Below are 15,345 nucleotides of genomic sequence, written 5' to 3' on the forward strand. Positions count from 1 at the left end.
GTGAGGCACTTTCCGAAAAATAAATCAGGTCTTTCTCTTTTTCATAGCCCAGGGTCTATAATAGTATTCCATTGTCTAACACTTAATGAATACTTAAATTTAAATGAATGGGTGTGTACTGAGTGGTTGTTCTCCTGTATTAGTACTTTTTATAATTAGTACTGTAATTAGTGCTTATTGAGAGACTTATCTTTATAGCAATATTAAAATAATCAAATTAATGATATATTTCAACTAGTGCTTTCTTAATCATTGGATTCTCTTTCTTTAGGATTTAGTAACTGAGCATCTTTCAATTGATTCAATCATTTAAGCAATCATTCCTGAGATTCTCTGGTTTACTGTTATCACAAAACTTTACAGACTTAATCCATTACATGTGTGTTTACTTACGACTAGTAAATTTCATCCTAGTTCCTGCCTTTTTCTTTCTTTTTTTCTTCTTTTGGCTGATGTGTCTTTTTATAACTGAGTTTTTTAAATGAAGTGTAACTTGTACAGGAAAGTGTACTTATCGTATGTGAAGCTTGGTGGATTTTCACAAACTGAACATACCTGTGTGACGAACACCCCGATTAAGAAGCAGAACATTATCTAGCACCCCAGAAACTTCCTTGTGCTCTACACTGCCCATCCCCTCTCAGTATAGCCACTACATACTTTGATATTGTGAGATTCACCATGTCATTGAGTATAGTTGTAGTTTGTTTACTCTTATTCCTGTATAGTATCCCATTATACAAACATACATTATTCATTTACATTGGATTATTTCAGTTTGAGGCTATTACATATCTTTTGGCGAACACATGAACACACATCTGTTGGATATATACCTAGAAATGGGATTGCTGGATTATAAGATTGTGTATATGCCACCTTAGTAAATACTGCCACACAGTTTTGCAGAGTGTTGTATGAATTTGCCCTCCCATCAGCTCTTTTTGAGAGTTCCATTTGTTCCATATCCCTATTAACATTTAGTATTGTTGGTCTTTTAGCCGTTGTGGTGGGTGTATGTGCATTACTTATTTGAGCTGTGTTCATGTGATTAGGAAATATGTTGAGATGTTTTTCCTTCTCAGCATTTCTAGTCTCATTTCAAATTAGTTGAAATCCTATTTTACTATTTCTTTTCTCTATGTCACTCTTCAAAGCCAGATAGAATAGCCTTTTGTACCTGAGAATAGAATTACTTCTGTTTTAAACAACTGTGTCATCTTGGTTCATCTTTACAGTTAAAAAAGTTGAGTACAGTAGGCAGGAAGCTGGCTTTAATTCTGATTCCACTGTTTGTTAATTCATTTATTTCTTCTCCTGTTTGAATTAAATCTCTTAAGGCATTTATTATAGTCTACTTTGATTTTAGCCATCCTGTACTGGCCTTATTTTTAATTCTAAGCTCAGTGAGAAGGGTCCATGTCTTATTTTGTTTTCTTACTGTAGTAAAAGACATGTAAAATTTACCATCTTGAAATTTAATTTGCTCTTAAAAATTTACTTTTTAAGTGTATAGTTCAGTAATGTTAAGTATATTCACAATGATGTGAAACAGATCTCCAGAACTTTTCCATTTTGTAAATCTGAAACTCTATATCCATTAAACCAATCCCTTTTTTCCTCTCCTCCCAGCCCCTGGTAACCTTCGTTGTTTTTTCTGTTTCTGTGAATTTGAATATTTTGATAAATAATATGATTCCTCTTATATGAGTTGTCTTTCTCTGACTGGCTTATTTCGTTTAGCTTAGTGTCCTCAAGTTTCATCCATGTTGTAGCATGTGACAGGATTTTCTTCTTTTTTAAGACTGAATAATATTCTGTTGTACAGATATAATCATGTTTTGTTTATTCATCTGTTGATGGGCATTTGGGTTGCTTCTACCTCTTGGCTATTGTGAAATAATACTGCTGTGAACATGAGTGTGCAAATAAATCTTTAAGACCTTGCTTTCAGTTCTTCTGGATATATAGTTGACCCTTGAACAGTGCTGGAGTTAGGGGCACTGAGTCTCTGCACAGTTGAAAATCCATGTATAATTTATAGTTGACCCTCCATATCCATGGTTCCTCCGTATCTAAGGTTCTGGATCCGCAGATTCAGCCAACCACATATTGTGTAGTACTGTAGTATTTACTGTTGAAAAAAATCCACGTTTAAGTTGACTCATGCAGTTCAAATCCACGTTGTTCAAGGGTCAACTATGTACTCAAATGGGATTGCTGGATCATATGGTAGTTCTATTTTTTGAAGAAACTTTACAGTGTTTGTCATAGTGGTTGCACCATTTTACAGTTCCACCAACAGTGCACAATGGTTCCAGATTTCTCCACATCCTCACCAGTACTTGTTTTCTATTTTGATAGTAGCCATCCTAATGTATGTGAGGTGATATCTCATTTTGCTTTTGATTTGTGTTTCTCTGATGATTAGTGATGTTGAGCATCTTTTCATGTGCTTGTTGGCCATTTATAAATCATCTATGAAGAAATGTCTATTCAAGTCCTTTGCTCATTTTTAAATCAGGTTATTTTTTGTTTAATTGTAAGAGTTCTATATATTCTGGATATCAATCCCTTATCAGATATATGATTTGCAGCTATATTCTCCCATTTTGTAGGTTGCGTTTTCACTCTGTTGATTGTGTCCTTTGATGGACAAAATTTTTTTAAGTTTGATATAGTCCCATTTGTCTATTTTTGCTTTTGTTGCTTATACTTTAAATGTCACATCCAAGAAATCATTACCAAGGCCAATGTCATGAAGTTTTCCTTCTGTGTTTTCTTCTAGGAATTTTATAGTTTTAGGTTTTATGTTTAGGTTCTTAATCCATTTTCAGTTAATTTTTGTATATGATGTAAGATAAGAGTTCAACTTCATTCTTTTGCATATAGATATCCAGTTTTCCCAGCACTATTTGTTGAAGAGACTGTTCATTCCCCATTGAGTGGTCTTGCCACCCTTGTTGAAGATTATTTTACCATTTGTGAGAGGATTTATTCCTGGGCTCTTTTTTTTTTTATTCCATTGGTCTGTATGTCTCTTTATACCAGTACCACACTGTTTTGATTACTGTAACTTTGTGATGTGTTTTGAAATCAGGCAGTGTGAGTCCTCTGTTTTTATTTTTTAAAAATTGTTTTGCCTATTTAAGATCACTTGGGATTTGATATGAATTTTAGGATGCATTTCAGCAAAAGAATGCTATTAGGATTTTGATAGGGATTATGCTTAATCTATAGATCGTTTTGGTAGTATGGACATCTTGACAATATGAAGTTCTCCAGTCATGAATGTGAGATGTCTTTCCATTTTTTTGTACCTCCTTTAATTTCTTTCATCAGTGTTTTGTAGTTTATACTTTGATTTACGTCTCTCACTTTTGTTGACCAGCCAGGTGGACCAAAATTGTTTTGATTTTTGTAAGACATTTTTATTATAAGTGAAATACAAAAAAGTGCACAAAACTGAAATGTACAACATGCAAAGTAATTATAAAGTGAACACCTGTGTAACTAACACCCAGATCAAGAAATAGAACAAGGCCAGCACTTTTGGCATTGCTCCTGTAGAGATAGCTACCTTGACTTTTGAAATAGTCATATTCTTCATTTTCTTAATAGTTTTACCATCAATGTTTGGATTCCTCAACAATATAATTTGATTTTTACCTGGTTTTGAGCTTTTGATAAATGGAATCATACCATATATACTTTTTTGCCTTTCTTTCAGCATTCTATTTGTGAGGTTCATATACATGATTATACTTCATTTTCAATATTGTATAGTATTTCAGTAACTGACTAAATCACAATGTAGTTATCCATTGTACTGTGTTGTTTACAGTTTGGGGCTATTACAGATAATGCTGCTGTAAACATTCCCTTTGTTTGTATACCAGCACATAGTTGCATGAGTTTCTCTAAGAATATTACCTAGATGTAAAATTGCTGGATTGTAGGGTATGCTTATCTACAAGTTATAAGATAATGGCAAACTTTTCCAAAGTGGTCATATCAGTTTATCCTTCCACCAGTACCATGAGAATTCCCATTATTCTATGTTTTTACCAGCACGCACTTAGAATTGTCAAATTTTAAAGTGTTTAACCTCATTGCAATTGTAATTTGCATTACCTGATTACTAGTGGGGCTGAGCATTTTTACTTATGCCGTTTATTCATTTGACTTTCCTGGGCATTAAAGGTTTTTGCCTGTTCTTTTACTGGGTTGTTTCTCTCTTTCATACTGGTTTATAGTTATTTTTAAGATTTGGATTCTAATTGTTAGTTGGTTAAATGTTGCAGATATCTTATTTCATGTAGATATCTATTTCACTCTTGACAACCTATTTTACATGGAGTCTTTTTTTAAAAAAAATATTTATTTATTTATGGCTGCATTGGGTCTTAGTTGTGGCACGTGGGATCTTTTGTGGCTGTGCACAGGCTTTGTCTAGTTGCAGCAAGCGGGGGCTGCTCTTCATTGCAGTGCGCGGGCTTCTCATTGCGGTGGCTTCTCTTGTTGCAGAGCACCGGCTCTAGGCACGCGGGCTTCAGTAGTTGCAGCACGCGGGCTCAGTAGATATGGCGCTTGGGCTCAGTTGCTCCATGGCAGGTGGGATCTTTCCAGACCAGGGTTCGAACCCATGTCCCCTGCATTGGCAGGTGGATTCTTAACCACTGCGCCACCAGGAAAGTCCCACAAGTCCCCTTTCAAATCACACTATACTACTTTGCAGGTAGTATGAATATTTTATAATAACAAAATATTCCTAATTCCTCCCTTCAATCCCTTATATAATTTGTCATTCTTTTTACTTCTATATAAGCATGTATAGTTACATAAGCATACCCAAATACATTGTTGCTATTATTGTTTTGAACAAGTTGTTATGTTATGGATTAAGAAAAGTTTTTATCTTACCTTCACTTACTCGTTCTCTGATACTCTTCCTTTTTTTATGCAGATCGGAGTTTCTGACCTGTATTATTTTCCTTTCTGAAGAACTACTTTTAACATTTCTTGCAAAAGCAGGTCTATTGGCAACAATTCGCAATTTTAGCTTGCATCTTTGATATTTTTGAAATTTGTATATGAAATGCCTGGGTGTAGTAATTTTGGCATTTGTCTTTCTTGGTATTCTGAGTTTCCTGGATCTGTGGTTACTGTCAGACATTAATTTGGGGAAATTCTGTCATTATTACTTACAATATTCCTTCTGTTCCATTCTCCTACTCTTGTCTTTCTGTATTCTCATTACTCATATGTTACACCTTTTGTAGTTGTCCCGCGGTTTTTGGGTATTCTGTTCATTTTTTAAAATTCGTTTTTCTCTTTACTTTTTAGTTTTGGAAATTTCTATTATCATATCCTCAGCCTCAGTTATTCTTTGCTCAGCTGTGTTCAGTCTACTAATGAACCCATCAGAGGCATTCTTCATTTCTGTTACTGTGTTTGATCTCTAGCATTTCTTTTTAATTCCTTTTTAGAATGTTTCTGCTTACATTATCTATCTGTTCTTGGATGTTGTCTACTTTTTTCCACTTAAATCCTTAGATTAATCATGGTTTTTAAAAATTCCTGGTCTAATAATTTAAGCATTCCTTCCATATCTAACTCTGGTTCTAATGCACGTTTAGTCTTTTCAAACTGTGTTTGCCCCGTTTTAAATGCCTTATAATTTTTTGTTGAAAGGGGAGTATAATGTACAGGTGGTCCCCAACTTATGATGGTTTGACTTAATTTTTCAACTTCACGACGTGTGAAAGCAATATGCATTCAGTTAAAATAGTGCTTTGAATTTTGACCTTTCCCAGGCTAGTAATATGTGATGCTGGGCAGTGGCAGCAAGCTCTCAGGACAGAAATGACTTCTGTGTTCCACTTGACTGTCTGGGTTCCTACTTTTTCCTTCAATTGTGGCCTGGAATTACTTACTTAGTCTGGACAGCCCTTCAGTGCTGTTAGTGATTTTTTTTAAAAATTCATTTAATTGCTTGAGGTTGATCTGAAAACCATTAACAACCATTCCTAGAAGTACACGTCATGTTTTTTAAAAAAGCAATTTGAATGAGATTAGTAATCTGATAGAAATGACTATTTAAAGGAATCTTTGGATACTTTTATATATTTGATGACTTTCTCAACAAATTTCTAAGACAATGTAAAAAATTATAATTCATTGAATCATGTTATTAGTAGATTTCTGGTACATGAACTTTTATAATGAGTTTGCTACTTATAAACTTCTGCCTACATCAGACTATAAATCATCTGCTTTTAGTGGGTTGAATAGGACTGAAGTCTCAGAGTGCCTCTTTTATATGCGTATTTATCTTGTCAGGATGGGGGTGGCATAGAGCTGTCGTGAATGTGCTTAAAGTAATGAAATTTCAGCAACCTAAGGCCAGTATTTCTAATTTACTCACCATGCCAGAGTGTTCATTCATTATTGCTTGATCGCTGATACTGCATATTCAAGCTATTTTAAGATTTTGGAGTTCATAGTTTTGATCACAATAAATCATAGTTTTGATCGCAATAAATCATAGTAATAAACAATTAGAAAAAACTTCTTAGATCTCTTTTTGTATGTTCCTTTAACTGGCTTTCATACAGTCACAACTGCTTGTTGCACAGTTAACCCATATTTGCAACACAGTATAGTCTTCTGGAAAAATATTCAGATGATCTATAGGTTTGGTATTAGCTTACCTGGAATGTGATTTTTCTCATTACATATAAGAGGGTAGAGCTGGCCCAAACAAGGATCCTTACTATGTTGGCTGATAGCTGATAGCCAACACAGTAAGTTAAAAACTTAACTTATTTGATGATGATCAGTGAAGCCCAAAATAAGAATGGTGCCCTCTCCTAACTTATTGCTTTTGGCTTACTAATTTCAAGTGTATAAATATATGATATATATATATATATATATATATATATATATAAATTCATTGGTTCTGTTAATAATCATAAAGGGATAATATTTATAGTATTTAATCATAGTATAATCTACATTTTATGTCTGCTTTTTTTCTTACTTATAGTAGACCCAAATGATCTGTACATTGTAGAACCCCTCAAGTTCTCTCCAGAAAAAAAGGTAATGTTTTGTTTCCTTTTAAGTATATTGGTGTGTTATGTGGGTGTAGATGAAGAAATAGGTTGAAAGTTTTAATATAACCTTTAAGTGGTCCTTAAACTTACTGTTTATTTTCAATCATGATAATGATGTAAATGTTTACAGGGGTCAGCAAACTATGACCCATAGGCTGTATATGGCCTGTGGCCTGTTTTATAGGGGCCTGAAGCCATTTTTAAAGAGTTGTAAAATAAAAAAGAATATGCAGAGAGAGGGTATGTGACCTGAAAAGCCTAAAATATTTACTATCTGGCTTTTACAGAAAAAACTTGCTGACCCCTGGCTGATTGTCTGACATGCACTGATAATAAAGAATGACTCAGTGTGTGTGCTATTCCTGTAATCCTCACATCAACCTGAAGACGATACTCGCCCATTTTTTAAGTGAGAACACTGAAACTCAGAGTTTGTATCTTCTTTAAATGACTCATTAAATAGGTGGCAAAAATCAGACTGTACTTAGGCTTTTTTGGTTACAAAGTGTGTGCTTTTTCCATTTTGCCTCTTAAAGTAAGTTGTCCTCATTTTGATTAGAGGTAATTGTCTCCAGGTGAAAGGACTTGGCCATTAGAACTTAACTATCTTGTAACTTGGCCCAAGTTACAAGGTAGTATGTGGCGAAGTTAGGATTGAAATAGCCTAGGATTCAATCCTAACTTCACCACATACTACCTTGTAACTTGGGGAGGGAATTAAACCTGTGAACCTTGGTGTTTTCATTTGGTAACCAGGGACAAAATATTGATACTCACCTTTCAGGGTTAGCAAGTAAGATACACATGAAAGCAACTAGAATGATGTACGGCACATAATAGGCATTCAGATTTTAGTTATCGCCCCCTAATCTATATTCAGAGGTGGCAGATAAGAGTTTGACTGAGTAGTATTTACAAAATGAAAAGGTAATTATGGTATCTGTAAAGAACATAACAGTATGTCTTGCTATTTATAATACTCTTTTACTTTCCACCAGGAGAGGGCACTTTACTCCAGTAGCTCAGCTCTCTGAATTTGGTTAGGTAACTATTGGAGGTCTAATTCCTACCCTTTCTTTTCCTTGTGTTATAGAAGAAACGCTGCAAGTACAAAACTGAAAAAATTGAGACCATAAAGCCAGCACATCCATTGCACCCTATAGCCAATGGCGACATAAAAGGAAGAAAGCCTTTTACGAACCAGAGAGATTTTTCTAATATGGGAGAAGTTTATCACTCTTCTTATAAGGGTCCTCCGTCTGAAGGAAGCTCAGAAACTTCATCACAGTCAGAAGAGTCTTATTTTTGTGGCATTTCAGCTTGCACAAGTCTGTGCAATGGACAGTCCCAAAAGACAAAAACTGAGAAGAGGGCTTTGAAACGAAGGCGGTCTAAAGTCCAAGACCAAGGAAAATTGATAAAAACTCTCATACAGACTAAGTCAGGATCATTGCCAAGCCTGCATGACATAATCAAAGGAAACAAAGAGATCACCGTGGGAACACTTGGTGTTACAGCAGTCTCGGGACATATTTAAAATTAATCGAACTTTTCATACTGGAGACTTTTGTTGTTGTTCTTTGAAGAACAGTCTGTGGTATTTGAAGGGTTTGGGGGAGGGAGAAAATATTACTGGGAAAAGTATTCAGAAATTATGATTCCTGCCTTTTTAAAAAGTAGGTGGGATTGTGTCAATCTTGGTTAGTGAGCTGCAGTTTTACAAGGCTGATCACTTCCTACAAGGACAATGGTAGACATTTTATAAAGATTTTTTTCACAGATTAATTACTGGGACAAAAGTAATTCGGAAGCCCAGTTCCTTGGGTGGGATAGGAATGAAAGCCTAAACCTCTTCCTTTAGCTTTGTTCCTACTTCTTGCACCTTCCCATATTTATGTGCCTTTTGTCTATTTATAATGCCACTGGAAGAGGAGGGAGAACTTTTCCTGTCATTTGATTTCTTTTATAACTTTGTTAGTTTTTTGAAGCTGCAAACACTACAAGGCTTTAATGTGATCTGCGCCTGGAGTTCAGTAAAGATCAGTAAAGACAGTGTAAAGATCCTAAAGACTTGGCCAACTAGACCTCTGTTTAGCAAACTCACTTGAAACAGACACTTGATGGAATTTTTACATCTGTTCTTTTAGGTAAGTGGTGATGCTTTTGATGTTATTTTCATTTAACTTATTCACACTAGTTTTCTTTGGTTACTAATTCAATGAGAAGGGGAAGAAAAAAACGACAGGATCTTTTCTTGAAAATAACTAGTACTTGCAAATAATTGTTTTATAAACTCACCTTTTAAACACACGTAGCCACTTTTAAGGGTTTTCTTTAGCTACATTACATTTTCAACATTCACAATAAGCACTAATCCTCCCAACTTTCAGATCACTGTTTTCTCTTACAAATGGAAAATTCAAAGGTTTGTCAAATGAGTCCAGGTCTCATAATCACTGCCTATGTATATATGCACAGAACCAGCTAGTGAGTTTGTCAAGCCTTGTCTAATTGGTCAAGTCTAAAGGGATTATTATTCCTTGATGTTTGCTTTGTACTGGCTACAAATGTGCAGAGATATACATGTGTGATGTCAATGGGTTTGTCTTCGTCTTTTTTCTTTAAAAATAATTGGCAGTGACTGTATTTGAATCAAATCATTTCTTAAGTATGTGTTTGTACAGTAATGAGTGAAAGTGGAAAGTTTCTTTTTGAAAGGGAGAGAATTGACCGTTTTGTGTTGCAAGATTTAAGTTATTGAGCACTTTTAGTAATAACTGTTTTTAAACTTGTCTAATACCTTTCTGGGGGTATTGGTTGTAATGTGACTTATTTAAAGCCTCTTTTGTTTAAGTTGCTGCTTTAGGTTAACAGTATGTTTTAGATGATTTAAAATTTTTTCCAATCTGTACAATTAGCCATTCAGAGCAAGAGGGCCTGATTGTATAGAAACCCATTGAAAAGAGGTCCAGATGAGAGCAGAGGTAGAGCGGGAAGTTACACCATCTGTGTGCAGCATCCAGGGTTGTGGAAAGAAGACTTTCAATATGTAACTACGGAGCTGTAGTGCCATTAGAAACTGTGAATTTCCAAATAAATCTGAACACTTGTCTTTATTAATTACTGGCTCTTCTGTTCTTTGAAGGAGAACTTTTGCAAACTTGTTACTCTGAACAGATTTGTTTTTGCCACTTTTAAAGTTAAATACAGCCGCATCCTGTTAAATAATTAGTCACATTTCAGCCAACTACAAACTGATTGAACTTTGACAGAAACATTTTGTTCCCTATACAGTCAGAATTTCACCATTTCAAACACTGAAATGAGAGTTTTGAATATTTAGTAGACTACGTTTATGTGCTTTTCTCTTATTAGGTGCCATCTTTAAGACTACTAATTGTTAATTTTTTCCATATATAAACATGGCATAACATTTTACAATTTGGGGTTTATTTTTCCTCTCTGAGATTATACTTACATGAGGGGAAAACATGAAAATTCTTGCCAATAATAGATTTGTGACTGGCGAGAAGCAAAGCTATACGTGTGTGTGTGTATGTGTATGTGTGTGTGTGTGTGTGTGTGTGTGTGTGTGTGTGTATGTAATAGGCTTTCAATGTTCCTTGGTAGTCAACTTTATTTTATTTCTTCTAATATTAAGTAAAGCATTAAAACAGCAAGAAATAAGAAGAAACGAAGGGATCTGTAAGAGCAAGAACACAAAGTAAAGTTCTTATAATTGGATTTTTAAAAATAGAGTTATATAATTTGAGGAATGAAATAGTTTTATAAGGTAAGGTTTGCACAGAAAGACAGCTGTTCTCTATTCTCTGCCACTACACATCCCTCACACCCCAGCCTTTCCCCCATCAAGGGTTCCTTGCTCCCCAGCAGCAACCATTTTCAACTCTGTATCTCCAGTTACTGTGCTTATTTTGCCACTTACTGATTTGCCAGTTTTTGATGTGTCCCCAGTGTGAATATATAAACTTGTCGGCACGAATATGAAGTAGATATAAACTTATATTTGTTAACCTGGTTGAACAAATTTAAGATCACAGTATAATAAGCAACATGTCTATTTAGAAATATGTTTTAACTCTCTATTTCATAGAACAAAGTTACTTAAAAGCCTCATGCTTTTCCCCAACTTTTTAACTTGAGAAATTTCAAATCCATAGAAAACGTGAATTCCCATGCACTGTTACCCAGGTTCAACAATTAGCATTTGTAGTTTTCTTTTTATACATACATACACATGTATTAAACACATTTTTTGGGTGAGCCCTTTGAAAGTTAAAAGATATCATGCTCTTAACCCCTGAATACTTACGCATGTGTTTTCTAAGAATAAGAACATTCACCTACATGACCATAATACTAGTATCACACCTGAGAGTCAGTAATTCCCTAATATCTAATACACACTCCATGATCAGATTTCTCCACAGGTCCACATGCATACTCTTTCCTTCCTTTTCCTTTCCTTCTTCCTTTACCAAGGGCCAGTCAAGTTTCATTTGGTTTCATTGTCTAGTTTCTTTTAAAATGTACAGATTGCTTTATGACTTTGCATGTCTTCCTTGTGTAAGGGCCATACTTATTTTCTCTGAATCATTCCAGTTTTAGTGTCTGAGCTACCAAAGTGGCTATTAAGAGCTTTTCTAGTGATGTATCAACACTGTCACTATAAATTTTATCCCAACCCACAAGTATTCATTTATATGACATTAAGACATTAAAAATAATCCTATTGGAACATGTATTATACTCCACTGCACTATACTCCACTTAGTCTATTACTTTCAAAATTAATCTTTAGAATATTTGTTTACAACAGAGTTCATCACTTGCATTTATAAGGTCATACACCCTAGATTACCAACTTGGCATTCCATTTTTTTTGACAAATCAAGATATTGAAAACCCAAACAAATACCTTCTGTTATAAAACTTGTAAAATAAGTCTTTTTGAGCAAACAGAAGCATTTGTGATTTTTAAGTTTATAAGGGATAAAAACCAAGTTTTACACCCAGAATAGTTCCCTATGTAGGTGGTGTATTATCCCACTTAAGAGCAGGTGTTTAAATCATACTGCCTAGTTTCATATTTGTTCTCTATCTCTTGAGTTTGGCATTAGACAAAATCACAATCAGTCATAATCTCATTAAGCATCAGATTTCTCACCTGTAAATATGTGTAACAGCACCTATTTCAGATAATTGTTCTGAAGATCAGTCATGCTTATACATGTAAAACTATCATGTGCCTAGCATGTAGTACACACAATGTTAGCTATTAATGTTTTGATGCTCAGAGTGAGATCTCATCCCTTTGTCTCTGAGCATCAACCAGCAGGTGTAAGACTGTCCTCTCCAGCCTCAGTCTACAACCACCATCCATTAGCAGGGTCAGCAGGGAGCTTTGAGCCAGATGTGCTCTGAGTAAGATTCCACCCTCAGTGCTTCCATTGCAGGTGTCAATAAGTCACTCCAGAGCTCTGCAGGGCCCCTGGAAAGACCTTGCTACCCCTTGTTATAAGGCCTTGCCACAGTTTTATGCCTCAAAACCATTAAGGCAAATTTCGTATGCCTTTGATTCCTATTAATTTTATCACCACAAGAAACCCCATATGGCTCTTCACATCCTTCTTTCTGGACCCATGTTCCTTCACCAACACCTAAAAACACTTCCCCTGTGTCCCCTGGAACTCAAAAGTCAGTCATCAGTAAAATTTCCTAAATCTTTAACTTCTTTCAACCTTCTCTTCACCTCCTTATTCTAACTGAAACTACTTTCCTTGAATCCTTTCCAGGAGGTCACTTTTTTTCTTCCTGACTGCCTCATACCACTCGACCTAGAGGTAGAATAGATGGTCTCCTTAATCTTCAGTGCCTAAAACGCCTCACTTTGTATCTTATATTGACAAACTCTAGCATCTACTCTTTCTCCTTGTTGCAAGTGAACCCCTGTTTTCTCTCACCCTCTCTCATCTTCCTTCATGGGGTCACTGTCATTCTAATACTGTTTCTGTCATAATCCTTGGTTTCAATGTCTACACATTATTTTTTCTAGTTTCTCACTTCTTTGCCTTCTTTCCCCTAAGATCTTATTCTCCAGCCTGTATTAGCCACTTAACTCCCATGATTAAATCCTAGTGTTTATCACTGTCAATATCCATAATCCTTAATACCAATTTCAAGCACCCAACTCTGAACACCTCCTATTTTTCTAGCTCATGCCCCCTCACACCCTAACTCTAACAATTCTTCGATTTCACCGAATCCTACAGTCCATTGGTCATACTGATAAGAACAGAGTAAAGGGACAAAGTAGGTGATTAAATAGATAATCCCACTAAGGGAACATAAGAAAAATGTATGGGAGACCCCTGTAAGTTAATGATCACTCAAGAAAGCAGGTTTGCCTAACCACAAAACCAAGCAGGCTTCCTTAAAAACAAAACCATGCAATAGTCATGAGACATGCCCTACAACAATAAAACGATGATGGCTTTCTTAAGTTCCCTTTACACCCTGGTCTTTCTTGTCCCACTCCCAAATCACTTTTCTTTCACTCAAAAGAAAATTCTCTTTCCTATAGGGGAGGGGAAAAAATGACACTTTCAAAATATTTTCAAATGAACCTTATTCTTCATTAGGGCAAAGGCAATGCTTCCTATCTTTGTCCTTGACTTCCAAGAATGGCTGAATGATGGACTTCCCTTTTACCATTTCAACTCAACACCCTTAAAAGTCAACAGCAATGGAAGAGGAATCAAGATGGTGGGGCAGTAGGATGTGGAGCTTACCTCTTCCCAGAGATACAGCAAAAACACATCTACAAGTGGAACTATTCACACAGAATATCTACTGAATGCTGGCAGAAGACCTCAGACTTCCAAAAGGGCAAGAAAACTCCATGTAACTGGGTAGGACAAAAGAAAAAAGAAGGAATTGGGACAGGACCTGCACCCCAGGGAGGGAGATGTGAAGGAGGAAAGGTTCCCCCACCATGGGAAATCCCCTCAATGGTGGGGAGACCAGCCTGGATGGAGGGGGAGCCATAGAGCCTCGGAGGAGAGTGCAGCAACCAGTTTGTGGAAGGACCTGCACAGATGGTCAGTACCTCTGCCCTGTGCTCCCCAGCCTGGGACGCTTGTATGCTGGTGTGGGCGGGGCTGGGTGCTGAAGCTCGAGCTTCAGATGTCAGACCCAGGGATAGGACCAGGGTTAGCTGCATGCAGACAGCCTGAAAAGGTTGGAGAGTGACAACTGAGTGTGCACTCAGAAGAGACCTGGGCCCACCAGAGAGGCAAAACCCCACTTGAGAAGATGGGCAGGACTGCCATAGGAGTTTCTTTTCCTACCTGTGGGCTCTCAGGCAACAAGGCACCACTTACACAAGTTCTGGGGGCAGGTGCAAGCTGCTGCCACCATCTTGGGCTCCAGAGACAGACATGGGCCACTGCCACAGCTAAGGGACCGGCAAGCAGGTGCCACTTGCTGTCCTGGCGGGGGGAGTTGCACAGCCCGCCACTACCACTGTGAGACCCGTGGGTGGGCGCCGATTGCTGCCACCACCATATGGGGAGCGCGCACAGGCCATGAGCAGGCACCAATTGCTGTTCCTACTGTCCTGCAAGTAGGTAGGTTATTGCTGCCGCTAAGAGACACAAGAGCAGGTGCCATCTGCTGCCCCTACTGTCCTGGGACTGCATGGGCCACTGCTGCCACTGGGAGACCCGGGAGCGGGTGCTGATCAATGCCCCCGCCATACCAGGAGTGTGCACAGGCCACCGTGCCTGCACACGTCATATCAAGAGGATAAGAGCCAGCACACACACTGTGGAAAGAGGCAACAATCATCCAAACTAAAAGCAGCCCCTTGATTCCAGACAAGATGGCAGGGGTAGAAGGACGTGAACTCACCTCCTCTCAGTAAAACACCAAAATTACAACTAACAACTTAATTATCATTGACAAAAAACACTGGAACCCACCAGAAAAGATACTTCACATCCAAAGACAAAGAAGAAGCCACAACAAGACGGTAGGAGGGGCACTTCCACGATATAAGACAGATTCCATACCCGCCAGCTGGGCAACCCAAAAACTGGAAAATAATTATATTGCAGAGGTTCTCCCACAGGAGTGAGTTCTGAGCCTCATATCAGGCTCCCCAGCCTGAGAGTCTGGCCACAGTAGAAGGAGCCCCCAGAGC

General features: G+C 37.1%; 1 protein-coding gene across 3 annotated transcripts in view; it reads left to right on the forward strand.

The window, feature by feature from the left end:
* The window catches only part of SUCO (SUN domain containing ossification factor), a 76,071-nt gene extending 65,830 nt beyond the window's left edge, over positions 1 to 10,241 (forward strand). For 2 of the 3 annotated variants that reach the window (XM_082664002.1, XM_082664003.1), the window contains exons 23-24: positions 7,052 to 7,107; positions 8,215 to 10,241. In XM_082664002.1, coding sequence (XP_082520128.1) covers positions 7,052 to 7,107; positions 8,215 to 8,658 — 500 coding nt within the window. In that variant the 3' untranslated portion in view covers positions 8,659 to 10,241. The remainder of the gene's footprint in view (positions 1 to 7,051; positions 7,108 to 8,214) is intronic. The other variant, XM_082664001.1, reaches the window with a different exon arrangement.
* Positions 10,242 to 15,345: the final 5,104 nt, after the last annotated feature.

The sequence above is a fragment of the Grampus griseus genome (assembly GCF_964374135.1).
Source record: "Grampus griseus genome assembly, chromosome: 1".
NCBI lineage: Eukaryota > Metazoa > Chordata > Mammalia > Artiodactyla > Delphinidae > Grampus > Grampus griseus.